The 20,716-nt window shown below is 37.2% G+C and overlaps 1 protein-coding gene across 7 annotated transcripts in view; it reads left to right on the top strand.

Annotated features, from left to right (window-relative positions):
- Nucleotides 1–20,716, top strand: part of COL24A1 (collagen type XXIV alpha 1 chain) — a 387,629-nt gene that overhangs the window by 55,290 nt on the left and 311,623 nt on the right. For all 7 annotated transcript variants that reach the window (XM_035252039.3, XM_078332354.1, XM_035252040.3 and 4 more), the window contains one exon: nucleotides 19,064–19,108. In XM_035252039.3, the coding sequence (XP_035107930.3) occupies nucleotides 19,064–19,108 (45 nt within the window). The remainder of the gene's footprint in view (nucleotides 1–19,063; nucleotides 19,109–20,716) is intronic.

Raw genomic sequence — 20,716 nt, 5'->3', positions numbered from 1 at the left:
TCATGAAGTACTTGCCTGTGCCTATGTCCTGAATGGTTTTGCCTAGATGTTCTTCTAGGGTTTTTATGGTGTTAGGTCTTATGTTTAAGTCTTTAATCCATCTAGAGTTAATTTTAGTGTAAGGTGTCAGGAAGGGGTCCAGTTTCTGCTTTCTGCATGTGGCTAGCCAGTTTTCCCAACACCATTTATTAAACAGGGAATCCTTTCTCCATTGCTTGTTTTTGTCAGGTTTGTCAAACATCAGATGGTTGTAGCTGTGTGGTATTGCCTCTGAGGCCTCTGTTCTGTTCCATTGGCCTATATCTCTGTTTTGGTACCAGTACCATGCTGTTTTGATTACTGTAGCCTTGTAGTATAGTTTGAAGTCAGGTAGTGTGATGCCTCCAGCTTTGTTCTTTTTGCTTATAATTATTATGGCTCTGCAGGCTCTTTTGTGGTTCCAAATGAAGTTTAAGGTGGTTTTTTTCCAGTTCTGTGAAGAGGGTTGTAGGTGGCTTGATGGGGATAGCATTGAATCTATAAATTACTTTGTGCAGCATGGTCATTTTCACAATATCAGTTCTTCCTAACCATAATCATGGAATGTTTTTCCATCTGTTTGTGTTCTCTCTTATTTCCTTGTTTGGTATGTCATAAATAAGTTAATTGAGGTGCATATGGGTTAAACCACTCTTTCAAGGCCATGCAACTATTATTTGGGAGATTCAAGACTCAAATCCAAGCCTGTTTGACACATATGACTGTGCTCTTAATAATTTGGACACTGCTTCTCTATTAGTTAATTTATTATTTAACACCCATAATGCAAATATTTGTTCACTTAATAGTGCCTCGTAAATTCTGTAGGCTTGCTTTTTTGTTTGTTTGGTTTAGGTCAGCCTCTATTATTTCAAATGATGTATCTTTAAGTTCAGAAATTCTTTTTTCTGCTTGGTCTAATCAATTGTTCAGGCTCTTGATTGTATATTTTTATTTCATTCATTGAATTCTTTAGCTGTGGCATTTCTGTTTGGTCTTTATTATGATATCTATCTCTGTTGAATTTCTCATTCAAATCATGAATTGTTTTCCTGATTTTGTTGAATTGTCTGTGTTCGCTTGTATCTCACTGAGTTTCCTTAAAGTTATTATTTTGAATTCTTTGTTCTGGTATTTCATGTATTTTTTTTATGATTGATGGCTGTTACTGGAGAATTACTCTGTTCCTTTGGAGGTGTGATGTTTCCTTGCTTTTTCATGTTTGATGTGTCCCTACAATGTTTCTACATATGTGGTAGAAAAATTACCTCTTTTAACTTTATGTAGTGGGTTTTCTAGGGAAGGACTTATTCATTTGAATGAGTCTTAGGGTGTTGTTTTGGTGGGGTATATTGGCTTTGGTTCTGGATGGACACAGTAATGTCACCTCCATGTAGTTTCATTACTTGTAATCCATGCAAGTAAATTTATGCATGTCTCAGTAGCCTAAGCCAAGGGAGTTTCTGGTGGTGATAGTGAGGCATTGTCAAGGGTGGGCTTGCCAGGCTGTTTCTCAGGTCAGGGGAATGTGCATATAAATGGTAGGGCAGCCAACTTGGGGCTGGGGTTGTGGCTATGGGTCTGTTACTCTGGCCAGAAGCATGTTAAGTCAATATTTGTTAGATACTGTTATTAAGTACATCTGACTACCTCTAGCATGTTACAAGAGGAAGTAAAATACTGTTTTTCATGAAAGCCAAGGGAACAAATATAGTTTTGGATGATAGATAACAATGACTTCATTATTCTTTTTCTCTGGAAGTATCTGTAAATATTAAAAATTTTCTAATATAAGCCAAACTCAGGTAATCCTTAAAGTTAAAATGTGTGCAAGAAAGTTATGTGAAACACACTAACAACTCGTAAAAACTGTTGAGGTAAATAAATAGAAGATTAATATGTAAAAAAGACTTGAAAACTAAAAGTAAAATTGAGATACAGAACACAAGCAAATTAGCAGTAGTATTCTCTTCAGTCTTTAATAGATTTTTTGGTTTGCTTCTTTGTTTTTCCCCTTTTGTGCATCCATTCCCATTTTTTGAAACTAATATTAACATTTTTAACGAGCAATATGTTTTCTCTAGATTGATTATATTGCCTTAACTAAATCAACTTCATGTAACTCTTATTTTCCTAGGAACTGAAGTATATTTTCACTTCTTACTGTCTGAATTTTTGCCAAAAAACAGATACATTTGATCCAGAGTGCATGCTTGGTTGGATGGAAGACAAGAGTCCTTAATTCTGAGTTTGGAATCAAGATGGATTTTCAAATTTTTTAATATAGCCGATCAGTTGCTATGTTAAAATGAGAAGCCTTCTAATTATAACTATGGGAACATTAGCAATCCAATCAATTGAAACAGTTTTTCTAGGTTCAAGAAGATAAGCCATATAGAAGTTGAGCACCTCTTAGCACACAGCTCAGGGCAGTTGTGAAATATGATACACCACATTTTAAAACAGATTTTTATAAGTAATATATGACAGTATTTTTCTGAATATTGAAAAATCCTCTCACTTTAGTGATAATTATAAATCAGCGTGAATTTTTATTTTGTGTTGAGAGAACTATTTCAATTTTTTTAAAGGAATCTTTCCATTGCATAGGAAGTACACAGTAAATATCCATATAAAGTTGAACAGAAATAAAGAACCAAAAGCATCAAGTGGAATGCACTGTGACATATCAGTCACCCAGAAAGTATACAGCTCTTCATAAACTTTTTAAAGTAAGGTTAGTACTACAGAGCTCTACCAATACTGAATATAGATAAGCACAATGACAAAAAAAAAAAAGTTGGCATAAAAATCAGCGCCTGAAGAAAGAAAATGAAGAATTCTGCTCTTCTGTAGCCAGCTCTATAGATCATCCCTCACTGGCTCATTATTCCTACGAAAATCTGTAGAGCTGTGTTTCACTTTGAGTTTTTCCCCAATTCAAGTGTAGTACTGAGTCTAATACCAATGCTGCTGTTTGAGGGTTGTGCTGCCACCAGTGTTCCCATCTCTGCAATCTGCCGTTTACTAATGGTAGGGGAAGCTGAGAGCAAGGTACTACAGTACTAAACTCTCCAACAGGCAAACCACTGGTTGCCAAAGTGGGGTAGTTTTGGGGACTCTGCAAACTTCCCTGTGTCCAAAAAGATATTTTCCTCAGTCTGGCTCATATGATTGAAATTCCAACATTAATGACAAATTCGTTTGCCTAATAGTATTTCAGTTTCAGGAAGTCTTTTTAAATGTTTCTGTGTCCTCAGAATAAGCTGTTATCTGTGATTTAGCATCATTTTGAGAATTTATCTATCATACTGTTTTTCTATATAAGAGTGAGTTGAGAGGGACTAGAGATAGATGGGACCAAAGAAAAAGCCAAGTGCTACTTAAAAGAGATTAGCAAGTCAATATTGTGAGGAGTTTAAGACTAACATTGGCATGCGTCTGTTGTATGCCTGAAGGAACTATGTTCTAAGTGAGGGAGGAGGTGGGCAGAATAGAGAAGTTTGTGTTGTATTCATCCTGTAACTTAAGTGTCCCCAAGTGCCACCTATCTGGGATTATTCTTTTACTTAATGTTTTTGAAAAGATAATTAAAATGTTTATTCTTAGTCGGGCGTGGTGGCTCAAGCCTGTAATCCCAGCACTTTGGGAGGCCAAGGCGGGTGGATCACGAGGTCAACAGATCGAGACCATCCTGGTCAACATGGTGAAACCCCGTCTCTACTAAAAATACAAAAAATTAGCTGGGCATGGTGGCGCGTGCCTGTAATCCCAGCTACTCAGGAGGCTGAGGCAGGAGAATTGCCTGAACCCAGGAGGCGGAGGTTGCGGTGAGCTGAGATCGCGCCATTGCACTCCAGCCTGGGTAACAAGAGCGAAACTCCGTCTCAAAAAAAAAAAAAAGAAAGAAATGTTTATTCTTAGAACATTAGGAAATTATGGCCTTACCCCAAGAAGTGCTTATGTTATTGTGGTTGTTGATTTTCATCTTGTTCTAAATTCTTGCTTAGTCATTCTGTTTTGATAAATATACCATCCTATTTTATCACTATTCCTCAACTTTGCTATAGTTTTCTCTGGTTACTTTGGTCAAACCATGGTTATGGGCCTTTGTTGTATTCCTCAAGGCGTTGCTGGCATGAGTCTTTTAATATTTGACAAACTTTACTAGAGAGTTGTAATTACCTAATCTGTAGAATAAGGCTATTACATTGCAGAGAAATAAAATTGAATGTTGGCTTTCAGACAATAATGCAGTAACAGTGGCTAAAGGAAAATACATGGATTTAGGAAATATGGTATAAGTTGCTTAAAAGTAATGTAAGGACTGCATTTTATTCACTGTGGTATTTGCAGTTCAGTGTCTGGCACATGAAAGGCACATATTATGAGTGAATGAATGAACATTGCTGCTTTTAAATTCCATTGACTGTGCCCCTCATCTGAGCTGCTTCTCAGAGCACCACCTCCTCTCTGTGGTCTTATTTTCACTAAGTCCTCTGGCTGCAACCACCCCTCATTTTATTTCAGGTTGGCTAAGTAGAAATAGTTAATCTGTTGCTCCTCACTCAGTGATGATGCCTTTTACATGATTATGCACAATGGGTAGTTCACATTTGCCTCAGCTTCCCGAGACCAGACACAGGCAAAAGATCCAGGAAAGTTGCCTTAAACAGAAGAGCAGTTTTCTTCCTCAGATAAATTCTGTAACTAACCCTAAAATTCTGCAGTTGTTCTAGTTACATCTTTTTGTCCTGCAATTTAGTCCATAAACCAGTATTATGTGAATGATGTATAGTTCCTCCCTTCAAGTAGCTTACTGTCTTAAAAAGGAAACAGATACAGACTGAGCATCTTAAACCTAAAAATTTGAAATCTGAAGTGCTGCAAAATCCAAATTATTTTGAGCATCCACGTGATGCTCAAGGAAATGCTTATTGGAGCATTTAAGATTTCAGATTTTCAGAGTTGGGATGCTCAAGTGATATAGTGCAAATGTTCCAAAATCCAAAAAAATTCAAAATCCAAAATGCTTCTGGTCCCAAGCATTTCAGGTTAGGGATACGTAACCTGTACAAAACTAATCAATAAAGTGTTATAATAAATTATAATTATATATTATACACATGTATAAAAATTATATTATGTCAATATATAAAAATTATAGTATATTTATATAAATTGATAAGTTAGCATATTTATATGTCATACTATATCATATTTATATGTTATATAAATATATATTATACTTATTATATAGATATGTTATGGCAAGTGTGATTATGAAGATATGAAAGGATTATTATAATACATAGTATCTTCTTAGATAGAGGGTCACATAAACTTCCTGGAAGTGAGGGGTGGATGGATACAGGAAGCAGGGAAAGAGGTGACATCTAAGATTATTCTTGAGGATGAGCAGAAGTCATCCTGATGATATTGTACCTAGTGGGCAAGTATGCTATCTACACATAGATGATGCATAAGCAGAGGCTGAGAGGTAAGAAGCACTTCTTTGTCCAGGAATCGTGAAGTGTGAGGAAGGAGGTGTCAAGAGTTAAAGCTTGAGGAGTATTGAAGGACCAAATTATGAAGGGATTTATATGCCATATTAAAGCATGTAGAGTACACTATTGTGTTGTAAGAGCTACTGCAGGATTGTAAGAAGGGGAATGCCAGAGGCAAATCCTTTAAGCTCCAGAATTTCTTTAGCATTTTTGTGAGTTCTAGAGAGATAGGCCTCTACCTTTCTGAAACCTAAAAGTTTGTGAAAGGAGGCTTGTTATAGACAGTGGGGGTGATTATACAGTAGCTGCCTTATGCCATGTAGAATACTTTCTCATGCTGGAAAGTCTTAATCTCCATGAATGTAAGTTCTTCCCATTTAGTGGGGGAAAAGAAAACTATTAAAAGGAGCAAACCATTGATATATAAAGTGGATTAAAAAAATGGAAATTATAAGGGCATTGAGAGTAATTCTCAATATTTATATGCAGGCAGTCCTTACTTTATGTGGTTCCAATATGCATATATTTTGGTTACCACAATTTAATTACATAGGATCAGTTACTGAATAACACAATTCATATTTCATTTACCACAGTATATTAAGTATGACTAACTGAAGTACAGACTTTGCTACTGCCCTTTAGTCCACAAATACTTCGTAAGTAATAGAGTGCATCATGACCGATGACCAGTCAAGTGATTTCATTCAGTCTGTTGGTGATTGCTCACTTCATATCTGTTATTAATCATGCACAGAGAGTAAAGTTGTGTTGCTTCCTTGTTTTCCAGTGATAAACCCATGTGATATTTTACAGAGATGAATAATCAAAAGAAGTATTACCAACAAAGATGAAAGAACAGCAAGTAAAGGAGTAGTGATAACATATGAGTTTTAAAAGAAATAGCTGACCATGAGACACTGCTGACATGTAAGACTCTACATATGCAGCCAAGGAAATTTATTACAGATGAACTTTTAGACAAAAACGAGTAAAGTGGTTGTGATGAGTAGGACAAGGATGTTTCAGAGAAAGTGACACTTTCAAAAAAAACTTCACATTAGAGGAACTCTTGGAAATATTTCATGACATTGAAAGTGCAAAGGATAAAATGTTGGGAATTGGTCCAAACTTAAAAGCAAATATGACAATTTGCCAAGGCATAGAAAATATGCTTGCTTAGTATGGTAATTTAGACAAAAACAAGAAGGCAAACACTTTCAAAACAATTTTGATAATTTTTTTCAAATAAATAATGCTTTAATTCCTAATGTTTCCAATTATACTAAATTAATATTAGAATTTTTTATTTCCCCATGCAACTATAACCAACAGTAAGAGAGTTTTCAACACTTTGAGAAAAATATTTAAAGGTCATGGAACAATTGTAAATTTTCCCATTGGTTATTAAGATTGCTTGTACAACTTCAGCTTGTGTGTTTATTTTATGGCCCTATGCTACTGTGCAAAGTGAGGAGGATCTGTGTATAAATGATACTACTATTTTTTTATGATTAAACATTTTATTTATATATTCAAATCTTTATTACTGGGAGAAGTTTGAAATTGGTTTCTTTTGTAACCACTAATATTTCTGATTTTGATTCAATTGTATCTTTTTTTTTTTTGTCCTGACTGGTCACCTATTGATAACATATTTTTAGGGCTAAAATTTTTGTTAACATATTTATTACCATTAAAATATGTATAAAATTAGATTATTTATATTTAAGGTTAATATTGTTATGTGTGAATTTGATCCTGTCATTATGATGCTAGCTTGTTATTTTGCCCATTAATTGATGCAGTTTCTTCTTAGTGTCAATGGTCTTTACAATTTGGTATGTTTTTGCAGTGGCTGGTACTGGTTTTTCCTTTCCACATTTAGTGTTTCTTCCAGGAGCTCTTGTAAGGCAGGCATGGTGGTAACAAAATCTCACAGCATTTGCTTGTCTATAAGGTATTTTATTTCTCCTTTGCTTATGAAGCTTACTTTGGCTGGATATGAAATTCTGGATTGAAAATTCTTTAAGAATGTTGAATATTGGCCCCACTGTCTTGTGGCTTGTAGGGTTTCTACAGAGAGATCCACTGTTATTCTGATGGGCTTCCCTTTGTGAGTAACCCGACCTTCCTCTCTGGCTGTCCTTAACATTTTCTCCTTCATTTCAACCCTGGTGAATCTGACGATTGTGTGTCTTGGGGTTGCTTTTCTCAAGGAGTATCTTTGTGGTGTTCTCTGATCTTGAATTTGAATGTTGAGGCCAACATTCTTAGCCTGTCTTGCTAGATTGGGAAAGTCTTCCTGGATAGTAACCTGAGGAGTGTTTTTCAACTTGATTCCATTCTCCCCATCACTTTCAGGTACACCAATCAAACATAGGTTTGGTCTTTTCACATAGTCCCATATTCTTGGAGGCTTTGTTTGTTCCTTTTCATTCCTTTTTCTCTAACCTTATCTTCAAGCTTTATTTGATTAAGTTGATCTTCAATCTCTGATACCCCTTCCTCCAATTGATCAGTTTGGCTCTTGATACTTGTGTGTGCTTCATGAAGTTCTTGTGCTATGTTTTTCAGCTCCATCAGGTCATTTATTTCCTTCTCTAACCTGGTTATTCTAGTTAGCAGTTCCTCTGACCTTTTTATCAAGGTTCTTATCTTCCTTGCATTGGGTTAGAACATGTTCCTTTAGCGTGGAGGAGTTTGTTATTACCCACCTTTTGAAGCCTACTTCTGTCAATTAGTCAAACTCATGGTTTGTCCAGTTTTGTTCCCTTGCTGGCTTGGAGTTTTGATCCTTTGGAGGAGAAAAGGCATTCTGGTTTCTAGAATTTTCAGCTTTCTGAGCTGGTTTTCCCCACCTTTGAGGATTCATCTACCTTTGGTCTTTGATGTTGGTAACCTTTGGGTGGGGTTTTTGTGTGGACATCCTTTTTGTTGGTGTTGATGCTCTTTCTTTCTTTCTTTCTTTCTTTCTTTCTTTCTTTATTCATTCATTCTTTCAGTCTTGCTCTGTCACCCAGGCTGGAGTGCAGTGGCATGATCTCGGCTCACTGAAACATCTGCCCCCAGGGTTCAAATGATTCTCCTGCCTCAGCCTTCTGAGTAGCTGGGATTATAGGTGTGCACCACAATGACCAGCTAACTTTTGTATTTTTAGTAGAGACAGAGTTTCACCATGTTGGTCAGGCTGGTCTTGAACTCCTGACCTTGTGATTTGACTGCCTTGGCCTCCCAAAGTGCTGGGATTACAGGCATGAGCCACTGCACCCAGCCGATGCTTTTTTCTGTTTGGTCATTTTCCTTTTAACAGGCCCCTCTGCTGCAGGTCTGCTGGAGTTTGCTGGAGGTCCACTGCAGACCCTGTTTGCCTGGGTATCATCCTCTGTATCAGTGGAGGCTGCAGAACAGCAAAGATTGCTGCCTGTTCCTTCCTCTGGAAGCTTTGTCCCAGAGGGGCACCCACCACATGCCAGCCAGAGATCTCCTGTATGAGGTGTCTGTCAACCCCTTCCCAGAAGTGTCTCCCAGTCAGAAGGCACAGGGGTAAGGGACCTACTTGAGGAGACAGTTTGTCCCTTAGCAGAGCTCAAGTTTTGTGCTAGGAGATCCACTGCTCTCTTCAGAGCTGGCAGGCAGGAACATTTAAGTCCACAGAAGCTGTGCCCACAGCCATCCCTTTACCCAGGTGCTCTGTGCCAGGGAGATGGGAGTTTGATCTATAGGCCTGTAACTGGGGCTGCTGCCTTTCTTTTAGAGATGCCCAGCCCAGAGAGAAGGAATCTAGAGAGGCAATCTTGCTACAGCAGCTTTGCTGAGCTGCAGTGGGCTCTGCCCAGTCCAAACTTCCCAGCAGCTTTGTTTACATGGTGAGGGGAAAACCACCTACTCAGGCCTCAGTAATGGCAGACGCCCTTCCCCTCACCAAGCTCCAGTGTTCCAGGTTGACTTCACACTGCTGTGCTGGCAGCAAGAATTTGAAGCCAGTGGATCATAGTTTGCAGGGCTTGGTGGGGGTGGGATCTGCTGAGCTAGACCACTTGGCTCCCTAGCTTCAGCCCCTTTTCCAGGGCAGTGAACAGTTCTGTCTCACTGGCATTCCAAGTGTTACTGGGGTACAAAAAAAAAGAAAACCTCTTGCAGCTAGCTCAGTGTCTGCCCAAACCACCACCCAGTTTTGTGCTTGAAACCCAGGGCCCTGGTGGTGTAGGCACCTCAGGGAATCTTCTGGTCTGTGGGTTACAAAGACTGGGGAAAAGCATAGTATCTGGGCCAGATAGCTCTATCCCATAAGGCGCAGTCCCTCACAGCTTCCCTTGGCTAGTGGAGGGAGTTCCCTAAATCTCTGTGCTTCCTAGATGAGACATCACCCCACCCTGCTTCTGCTCACCCTCTGTGGGTTGTACCAACTGTCTAACCAGTCCCAGTGAGATGAGCCAGGTACCTTAGTTGGAAATTCAGAAATCACCTGGCTTCTGTGTTGATCTCGCTGGGAGCCACATACTGGAACTCTTCCTATTTGGCCATCTTGCCCAGGTCCTCTGCAGTTTTCTTTTTTTGATATGTCTTTGTCTTGTTTCAGTATCTTGGTAATACTGGCCTTGTAGAATGAGTTTGGAAGTATTTCCTCATCCTCTATTTTTTGGAATAGTTTGAGTAGGATTGATATTAATTTTCCTTCAAACGTTTGGCAGCATTCAGCAGTGAAGCCATGGTGTCCTGGGCTTTTCTTCTCTGGAAGACTTTTTATTAAGGCTTCAATCTCATTACTTGTTGTTGGTCTGTTTAGGTTTTCAATCTTGGTTTGTGGTTCAATCTTCGTAGGTTGTATGTGTCTAGGAATTTATTTTTTTCTAGATTTTTCAATTTATTGACACATAGTTACTCATAGTCAGGTTTGTCAATTTTGTTTTTCTTTTCAGAAAACTATGTTTTTGTTCCACTGGTCTTTTATATTGTGTTGAAATGAATTTCAAGTTTATTTATGTCCCGTCTGATCTTTATTATTGCTTTTCTTTTACTAATTTGGGGTTCAGTTTGATGTTGCTTCCCTAGTTTGTTAAGACCCATCATTAGGTAACTTATTTGAATTTTTCTTCTTTTTTGATGTAGGCACTTATAGCCATAAATTTTTCTCTTAGTACTGCTTTCACTGTATCCCATAGGTTTTGATATGTTGTGTTTTCATTATCATTGGTTTGAAGAAATTTTCCAATTTCCTTCTTAATTTCTTCAGTGACCCACTGGTCAATTCAAGAGCATATTGTTTAATTTTCATGTGTTTGTATAGTTTCCAAAATTCCTTTGTTATTTTATTCCATTGTGGTCAGAGAAGATGGTTAATATTATTTCAGTTTCTTTGAATGTTTTAAGACTCATTATGTGACCTAACATATGACTTCTACTTGAGAATGATCCATATGCTGAGCAGAAAAATATGTATTCTGCAGCCATTGGGTGAGATGTTCTGCAGATGTCTATTAGGTACATTTGTTCTGTAGTGCAGATTAATTCTGACGTTTCTTTGTTGATTGTCAGGACTGTCTGTCCAATGCTAAAAGTGGAGGTATTGAAGTTTCCATCAATTGTTGTATTAGGATCTATCTCTCTTTTTAGCTCCAGTGATGTTTAATATTTTTATCTGGGTGCTTTAGTGCATATATATTTACAATCATTGTATCCTTTTGCTGAATTGACTTCTTTATTAGAATATAATGACTTTCTTTGTCTCATCTTATAGTTTTTGTTTGGAAATCTATTTTGTCTGATGTAAGTATAGCTATTCTTGCTCTTTTTGGTTTCCATTTGCATGGAATATCTTTTTTTATCCCTTTATTCTCAGTCTATGTGTATATAGGTGAAGTGTATTTCTTGTAGGCAACAGATCATTGGGACGTGTTTTTTAATTCATTAAGATGCTCTATGTCTTTTGAATCCACATACATTCAATGTTATTACTGAGAAGTAGAGACCTATTCCTGCCATTTTCGTATTTGTTTTCTGGTTGTTTTGTGGTCTTCTCTTCCTTCTTTCTTTCCTCCCTTCCAGTTTTCCATTTAGTGAAGGTGATTTTTCTCTAGCAGTATACGTTGATTTCTTGGTTTTTATTTGTTATGTATCTGTTGTATGTTTTTTTGATTTGAGGTTACCATGAGGCTTGCAAACACTATCTTATATCCCATTATTTAAACTGATGACAACTTAGCACTGATTGCATAAACCAATAAACATGCAAAAGGAAAACTGATTTTAAAAAACTCTATGCCTTAACTTCATCCCTGTTTGTAAACTTTTTGTTGTTTTTCTTGTCTTTTTATGCTATGTCTTGAAAAGTTATAGTTATTATTTTTGATTGGTTTATCATTTAGTCTTTCCACTTAAGAGAAATTCACATACCACCAGTACAGTGTTATGTTAGCCTATGTTTTTCCATGTGCTTACTATTACCAGTGAGTTTTATACCTTCAGATGGTTTCTTCTTCTTGCTCAGTAACATTTTTTTTTCTGATTGAATGACTCCCTTTAACATTTCTTGTAGGACAGGTTTGGTGTTGATAGAATCCAGTAGCTTTTATTTGTCTAGGAAAGTCTATTTCTCCTTCATGCTTCAAGAGTATTTTTGCTGAATATACTATTCGAGGGTAAAAGATTTTTCTTTCAGCACTTTAAATATGTCGTGCCACTCTCTCCTGGCCCATATGGCTTCACTGAGAAGTCTACTGCCAGATATATTGCAGCTCCATGGTATATTATTTGTTTCTTTTTTTAATCTTTGACATTTGAGAGTTTGATTATTAAATACAGTCTTTTTAGGTTAAATAGGTAGTCTTTTTAGGTTAAATCTGCTTGGTGATCTATAACCTTCTTGTACTTGAATCTTGATATCTTTCTCTAGGTTTGAGGAGTTTCGATAAACCGTCTACCCCTATCTCTTTCTCTACTTCCTCTTTAAGGCCAATAACTCTTAGATTTTTCCCGTTTGAGGCTGTTTTCCATCTTTTAGGTGTGCTTCATTGTTTTTTATTATTTTTTTTCTTTTCTCTCCTCTGACTGTGTATTGTCAAATAGTTTGTCTTCAAGCTCACTAATTCTTTCTTCTGCTTAATCGGTTCTGCTATAAAAGGACTCTGATACATTCTTCAGCGTATCAGTTGTATTTTTCAGCTCTACAATTTCTGCTTTAGTCTTTTTAATTATTTCAATCTCTTTGTTACATTTTTCTGACAGAATTCTGAATTCCTTTTTTGTGTTATCTTGATTTTCTTTGGGTTTCCTCAAAAGAGCTATTTTGAATTCTCTGTTTGAAAGGTCATATTTCTCTGTTTTTCCAGGATTGGCCCTGTGCCTTATATAGTTCATCTGGTGAGATCACGTTTTCACGGTGGTGGTGTTACTTGTAGATGTTCATTGGTGTTTGGGCATTGAGGAGTTAGGTATTTATTGCAGTCTTCACAGTCTGGGCTTGTTTGTGCCTGTCCTTCTTGGGAAGGCTTTCCCAGTATTTGAAGGGACTTGGGCTCCACACCCAATAACCCTGTGGTTTTTGTAGAGGTACTGCCTTGGTGGTCTTACATAAGATCTGAAAGAATTCTCTGGATTACCCAGCAGACACTCTTGTTATTTTCTCTTAATTTCTTCAAAAAAAAAAAAAAATGGAGTCTCTGTCTCTCTGCTGGGCTACCTGGAACTGGGGGTGTGGTGATGCAGGCACCCCTGTGGCCTTCACCACTGGAACTGTGCTGGGTCAGACCTGAGCTACTGGGTCTTGCCCAAGGCCTTTCCCTTCAGACTGACAAGTTTCCCCTAGGCCCAGGGTGTGACTAAGGTTGCTGCTCAGGAGCCAGGGATTGAAGTCAAATATATTAGCAGCTCACCTGCTGTTCTATTCTACTGTGGCTAAACTGGCACTCAAACTATAATATAGAGTCCTTCCCGCTCTTTCTGGTAATTTCCACAGGTAGATGAGCCCTTCCCTGTGGCCACCACCACCAGTCTATGGGGGTTTCTGCTAGGCTTTCACCAATGTTTACTTTAAGGCCAAGGGCTCTCTTCTATCAGCTTGTGTTTAATGCTGCCAGTCCTGGAACTTCAGGGCAGTAGACTAGGTCCCGAAATGCTGTCTAAGATCCTAGGCCTAGACTCAAGGACCTCAGGAGCCTACTACATGCCCTACCCTACTGAGGCCAAGCTGGTACATAGGGTGCAAGACAAAATCCCCCTTTTTTCCCCTTTGCTTTTCTCAAACAGAAGGAGTCTTTCACTGTAGCCACACCAGCTGGGAATGTACTGGGCCACCCCTGAAAGTTAGCATGTCTCAGAGCCCTAGGCCCACAGCATACTTACTGGGTATCAGTGGTGGTCATTCAGCGTCCAAGGGCTCTTTGGTCAACAGGTGATGAATCCTGCCAATACTGGATCCTTCCTTTCAAAGCAGCAGGTTCCCTTTTGACTCAGGGTGTATCTAGAAATGTTATCCAGCACCTAGGGCCTCAAATGGGGGTTCGTGCCCTATCCTAATGTGGCTGAGCTGGTATCCAAGATGCCAAACAAAGCCCTCTTTACTTTTCACTCTTCTCTCCTATGCAGAAGGAAAGACTTACTCACTTTCCTTGTTCTGAGCTGCACTGCCTGGGCTGGGGAAGATATGGTGCACACACTCCATTAGCTATGCCAGCTATTGTCTCCCTAGTTCACTGACTGTAAGCCCAGCCTAGCACTAGGAATTGCCTAGGAATTGTAGTCATTGTGTTCTAGACAGCCTTTGAAGTTTACCTAGGACCCCAAAGTACTTCAGCCTGTGGTGATAAGGCTTGCCAAGAAACTCAAGTACCTTGAGGATGTGTGATTCCCTTCTAGCTAGGGCTGGTCCAAATGCTCCTGCTGTGACAGGGCTGCACTGAGTTCAATGTAAAGTCTCCCAGTCGCTGAGCTTTCCCTTCCTAAAGTGCACAATTCTCTCTCCACACTGCAGGGCTGCCGCAGGGGACAGGGTGGGGGGTGACATTCACTATTCAAGACTGTATCTCTTGTCCTCCTCAGTGCCTCTTTCCACCATATGAAATTAAAACCAGGTACCGTGATTGCTGTTGCTCACATGATTTTTGCTTCTTGTGACAGTGGTTTTCTGTATGCAAATAGTTGTTAAAATTTGATGTTCCAGCAATGGGGATGAATGGCATAGGCTTCTATTTTGCCATCTTGCTCTGCCTTCTTTGGTAAACCAATTTTATATTACAACAAAAATTAAGACATGTAATTTACTGTCTTAATTTACTGTCATGTGTTTTAAATCTTTTTTGCAACAATTTGTAAATTTTCCTATTGGCATGCCTTAAGGAATGTATTCAGTTTTTTTCAGAATACTAATCAGAGAAAAATCATATGTTAGGGAAACTTTTTTGTTATTCTTCCCATGAGTACAGCAAATAATGACTCAAATAATATTTTCAAAAGACTATAATATAAACTCGTTTTTAAAAATAAAATCCCTAGATTGGAGCTATGCCAAAGCTTGAATGTGGGCAGTTTTTGAAGGAATTTTTATCCCCTTTGCTTTTAAAAACTTTACATACTAGTGTTTGCATAGAAAATAAATAAGGCATATGGGAATAAATGAAAGTCTTTATATAATAGTGGAGGTAACTTCAGTATATTACAAATATATATTTTTAAATAACAAAAAGGTAGTCTTTATTACATTTCATTTTAACATTCAGATAATACAGTTACCATATTAAATACTCGGAATCTATTTTCTACCCAAATTATCCTCAGAATCATCCAAGTCTTTCCATTTATTTATTCATTCATTCACCCAAGTCTCTCCACCAGGTAGTTGCTAAGCAACAACTATGTCCCAGGCACTGGGGACAACACAGGGAGTAAAACAGAGAGCGTAAATTAAGCTTAAGCTTTTTCAAGCACTTATGTATCATCTCTAACTCTACCAGCCAGGCTAACTTATAATAGACTAGACTGTCATAATAGCCTCCTCCCCAACCCACTCTCTTCCATTTTCTCAACTCCAGAGTCCCATCTTTGTTTTAGAGCAATTAAGGAAGTGCCCCATGGGGGCCTGAATCTGGGTTTTCTCTGATATGTACATTGACCTTATGTGAATTCTTCCTGTGTCTCCAAGCCTGAAGTAAAGTAGCTCTTTTTTTTATTTTCTTTCTTTCTTTTTTTTTTTTTTCTGAGATGGAGTCTTGCTGTGTTGCCCAGGCTGGAGTCCAATGACACAACCTCCACCTCCTGGATGCAAGTGATTCTCCTGTCTCAGTCTCCCAAGTAGCTGAGTTTACAGGCACATGCCACCACCACACCTTGCTAAATTTTTCGTAATTTTTATCGAGACAGAGTTTTGCCATGTTGGCCAGGCTGGTCTTGATCTCCTGACCTCAGGTGATCTACCCACCTCAGCCTCCCACAGTGTTGGGATTACGGGCATGAGCTGCTGTACCCAGACATTCTGAAGTAACTCTTATATCTGCTTTGTTTTTTATTCAGTGACAACTACATTAAAAAAAGTAGTGACTTTCTTATAGATTCCAGTATTCACAGAATTTAAGCAATAAAATAATATAGCGGCTGGACACAGTGGCTCACGCCTGTAATACAAGCACTTTGGGAGGCCAAGGCAGGTGGATCACCTGAGGTCTGGAGTTTGAGACCAGCTGACCAACGTGGTGAAACCCCATCTCTAAAGATACAAAAAATTAGTGGAACATGGTGACGCATGCCTGTAATCCCAGCTTCTTGGGAGGCCGATGCAGGAGAATCGCTTGAACCTGGGAGGTGGAGGTTGCAGTGAGCCAAGATCACACCAATGCACTCCAGCCTGGACAAAAAGAGCAAAACTCCGACTCAAAATAATAATAATAATAATAATTAGCAATGATTTAATTGAATGCTATCATTTTATAAATTGAGACATTGAGGTTAACAGTATGGCTAGTTTGTGGTAAAACTGGATATAGAAAAGATCAAGATGGCTTGATCTGTTTGTTGTTATTATCAGTAAAACAAACAAAAATTGCTTTACTTAGGCTCTCTGGATTGCCTAGAAAGGGAACTTAGGATAACTCAAGGAACAGCGTGAATTATTTCAATCCTCTCTGCAGCAATAAGGAAACAGGGATCCCATGGAATCTAAAACTAGGTATTGTTTTAGATGTACCAGGCACTGGGGACACCATACGTGACTTGGTCTGACGTACACACTGATTCAAAGCAGCTGTATTTTAGCAGCATTAGTTTGTGAATCTTTTATTGTACTTTTCTACTTTCTCTGCATTTGCTTTTTTGCGATATCTTGTCCTCTGAAAACTGTCTTAACATAATTTCTACTTCTAATTTTTATGTATACTTTGGCTTTCTTGTATCATCTCAGCAACCCTGCTCTTCCTCTTAGACTTTCATGTGAATCTTTCCAGCTCCCTTCTACCCTCACTGTTAAGTACTTGCATTTTTCTATTGTGGTTGTTTTAATCAACTTCATGTTTTGAAAAAAGAGATTTTTATTGGCCCAGGTGTCCTTTTTTTTTTTCTTTCAAAGAGGTTGCTATGTTGCCAATACTGGACTTGAACTACCGGGCTCAAGCAACCCTCCCACCTCAGTGTCCTGAGTACAGGAACATCATTTGCTGGCCCAGCTTGTTTTTATTTAAATAAAACCCTTTATTCCAAGTCCTTTTATAGGCTACTGGCCTATATGGTCCTCCCTTAGATTAAGTGTCAAGTCCTGGGGCTGAGATGGGGAAGGAGTGAGTTCATTAAAAACAAATCATGACTGCTTGGTGCTGCCACCTTATCAGAGCCTCTGAATGAAGAAGAATCCCTTTAGAGAGAAGTATACATACAGAAGATACCATGATTAACATATATACACATAGTGCACTGTTATGGAGTGATTTGTGGAAAATAAGCTAAAGAAGAAATTGTGCCACCACTGAATTTTGTTTCATTATAAGCTGGGAAGGAAACTGACTTTGCTCAGAAAAACAGGTGGTGGCCAAAGAAAATCAAGCATGTGGTTAGATTGAAGGTTCACAGAATTTAAAATAAATAAATAAATAAAATACACACTTTTAAAAAAAAAAGGAAAAGGAAACAGGCTCATAGCAGAGAGTCTCTAACCTACCAGCCTCCTACCCTGGCTCTGTATTTGTTATCCTCCAGGAACCTTCCAGCTCACAACCTCATAGAATTGCTGCCTCATCCCAGGGAGCCACGACCACTATCTTAGTGCTGAGGATGTTTCTTATCTCCTGTTGTAAAAAGTGAAAAAATTTAGCTTTGTGTGTATTTTTATTGTGGAATTTTGTGTAAACCTTTGGACAACTGAGCACAATATGTATTATATTATGTAATTAAGCTAATCATCTCTCTTTAAAAATGTAAAAACGGTTTTTAAGATTAACATAAGTTAAATTGTTTTAACATCACAAAAGCTGTCGAAAGCATTTCTTTATTTTTCAATAAAGAAAATACCTTTATTTTCTAAATGACCTCTTCTAAACACCTCTTCTAAATGACATTTTATAACCAAAGCATCATTTCCATCTGTAATCCATTAATCCATACTCATCTCTTCTGATAAACCCTCAGTGATTAATACTGAATAATTCTTTCACTCCTTTAGGCTATATTCTGAAACTGAGGCAATTTGTCTTTAGTTTGCAGTATATTAATTATATACTGCAAGTTTTGATATTTGTAAACTATGATTTATTTCAGGTTTTTGAGTTATATTTTAAGTCCTTAAGAAAAAAGGAACTTCTTTTGTTCTTTTATGTGTATCAAAATCCTTTGATAAACAGTAGATCAAATCACTGATTTTTATTTAGAACTATACAAATCTTTAATAAACTATCAAAAATCTTTATTTCATTCTTCCTGTCCTTCATTTTGCTCCTACATCTTTCTTGAGGAAGAATAATATTGTTTATTTTATAGCTTTGGGTATTAATGCTAGAAATTAAGAATTTCTTTTGCTTTATTATTTGGAAAATATTTTTTGTTAATAATTCCCTAGACAACTTTATAGAAACCCTTTTGATGAACCTGTGAGCAGCCTCATTCATGGGTTATTATGACAATGATTTGGGTTAGAGGAACTGCTTGGATATGATCCAGTGTTTCAATAATTACAAACAGATTATGTCTGAGGCCAATTTGTCTTTGCATTATTCAACTAAAACTAACTTTTTAAAAGCTTCAGACCACATATCCATTGATAGGTACAAACTTTTTATGAAAGATATTGTGCTTCAGTCTCTGTTCAGTACTATGCTATCATTTTAGTTGATAGTAACAAGTCATTCAAATAACATGCAAGATTAATTATTAATAAGAATTTGTTATTTAATAGAAAATTCTTAAGTAAAAAAGATTAGATTTAATAAGAAATAAATTAGAAACAAATTTGTATTGATGAGGAAACCAAAAGTTGGGATATAAAGCAGCTTACAACATATGTTTTATTGTTTGGTGTATATAAGTTTATTTTTCATAGCATGTTTTCACTTATTCTTTTTCAGGGTCTCAAAGGACATCCTGGACTCCCAGGACTTCGAGGTGAACAAGTAGGTACTTCCTTTATAAGACTGTATCATGTGTGAAAAAGGCATATGTTAAAGAACTCCATTGAGAGATTATTTTCCCCCACTTTTTCAATTTTTCTTCTCATTGATTTGTACTCTGTTTAGTGCAGGACAGCCTTTTAATTGATTAGCTGTAGATCTTTTTATTTAAAAAACGATAATGGATAATATTTCACTGTTAATTCCCTTTTACTTTTGCCTCATATGTTTTAGACCACTAGCTCTTAAACTTCTGCAGTTCACAGACCCCTTTGAGAATCTCATGAATACTGTGAATCCATACTATGAATCCTTTCCCAGAAAATATACAGGTCAATGCGTGTGCACGCACACACACACACACACACACACACACAGACTTGATTTTTTTGGTACAATTTCAGGAGCTTACCAGTTCACTAATGCCTAATCCATAGCTGTTTTTTCCCTGACCTTTTTCTGAAATGCAAATAAATTTCAGTAACAGTCTAAATTAGAATGGTACATGGATCATTGTCCATAATACACATACACAATATTTAAAAAGTCAAAATATATTTGGAACTATTTAGCTTTTTACCATGTTACTGCTTCTCTCTTACCAGAAAATAATATATTATTATGTCATAGAAATGATATATTATTATGCCATATCTCTTATAGTGTTTGACATATCTCTTATACTTATTGAAAATATAGTATAAATATAAAAATGAAAAAGGTAAGATATTAGAAACAGATTAAGGTGATGGATACCATTATTAAAGAATCAGCACAGAGACTCAGGAAGCCCTAAAGGGAGATCCAGGAAGAAATGTGATGGATGGTACCTGAGGGAAAGCTATAAATGAAGAAACAAAGTCAATTTTCCCTTTCATTCATGTGAAGTTAGACAGTACACTAGTCAGTCCCTGAAGCACAACTTTTCAAGATTACTAATTACTAGACGTGGCAAGCAAAGTGATATATGTATCTGTAACACATGTAATATTGGTTTCCTGCAAATCAAACATGTACTGAAAAGCATTTGTGCATTTATGGAAGAAAAAGATGAGAAGGCTAAGTGAGATTAGTCCTTGGGGAGAAAAAAATTTGTCGGATACTGCTTTGGCAGAAACATGGATTCCAATGGAGGAAACCTGATACTTCGCAAGTGAAAAATTGGCCATGTGTCATTACTGACCAGTTCACTCACAAAACTGCTCCATAAACTAGTCCTGGTGGTGTATATGTTATCTCTGAGGGTAATATACTTTTTAGAACAGTCTAAAACCAGTTTTAAAAGTTGCTTTCTGTTCTTTTTGTTTCTGGGGAAAAAAAGAGACAAATTTTGTGTTAACTTTGAGAAACAACTAAAATAATTTTGCATTTTAATTGTGAAAATACTATGGAGATTAAGAAGGCATAACTGACTTGCTGGAAGACATTCATATCTTGAAAATTTGTAAATATCTATAAATTTGTCCGCAAACATTTGGAAAGGCAATTATAACATTTATGTGAGCTCTAGTAATAAGAACTGTCATTTACTTAGAGCTCTTATTATTTGCCTAACTATATGACTATTAACTACAACTCCTAGTAGTATAATTATTCAGTTTTACATATGTT

Source organism: Callithrix jacchus, chromosome 7 (genome assembly GCF_049354715.1).
Source record: "Callithrix jacchus isolate 240 chromosome 7, calJac240_pri, whole genome shotgun sequence".
Classification (NCBI taxonomy): Eukaryota; Metazoa; Chordata; class Mammalia; order Primates; family Cebidae; genus Callithrix; species Callithrix jacchus.
The sequence above is the reverse complement of the archived record's forward strand: the minus strand, read 5'-3'. Positions and strand labels throughout refer to the sequence as shown.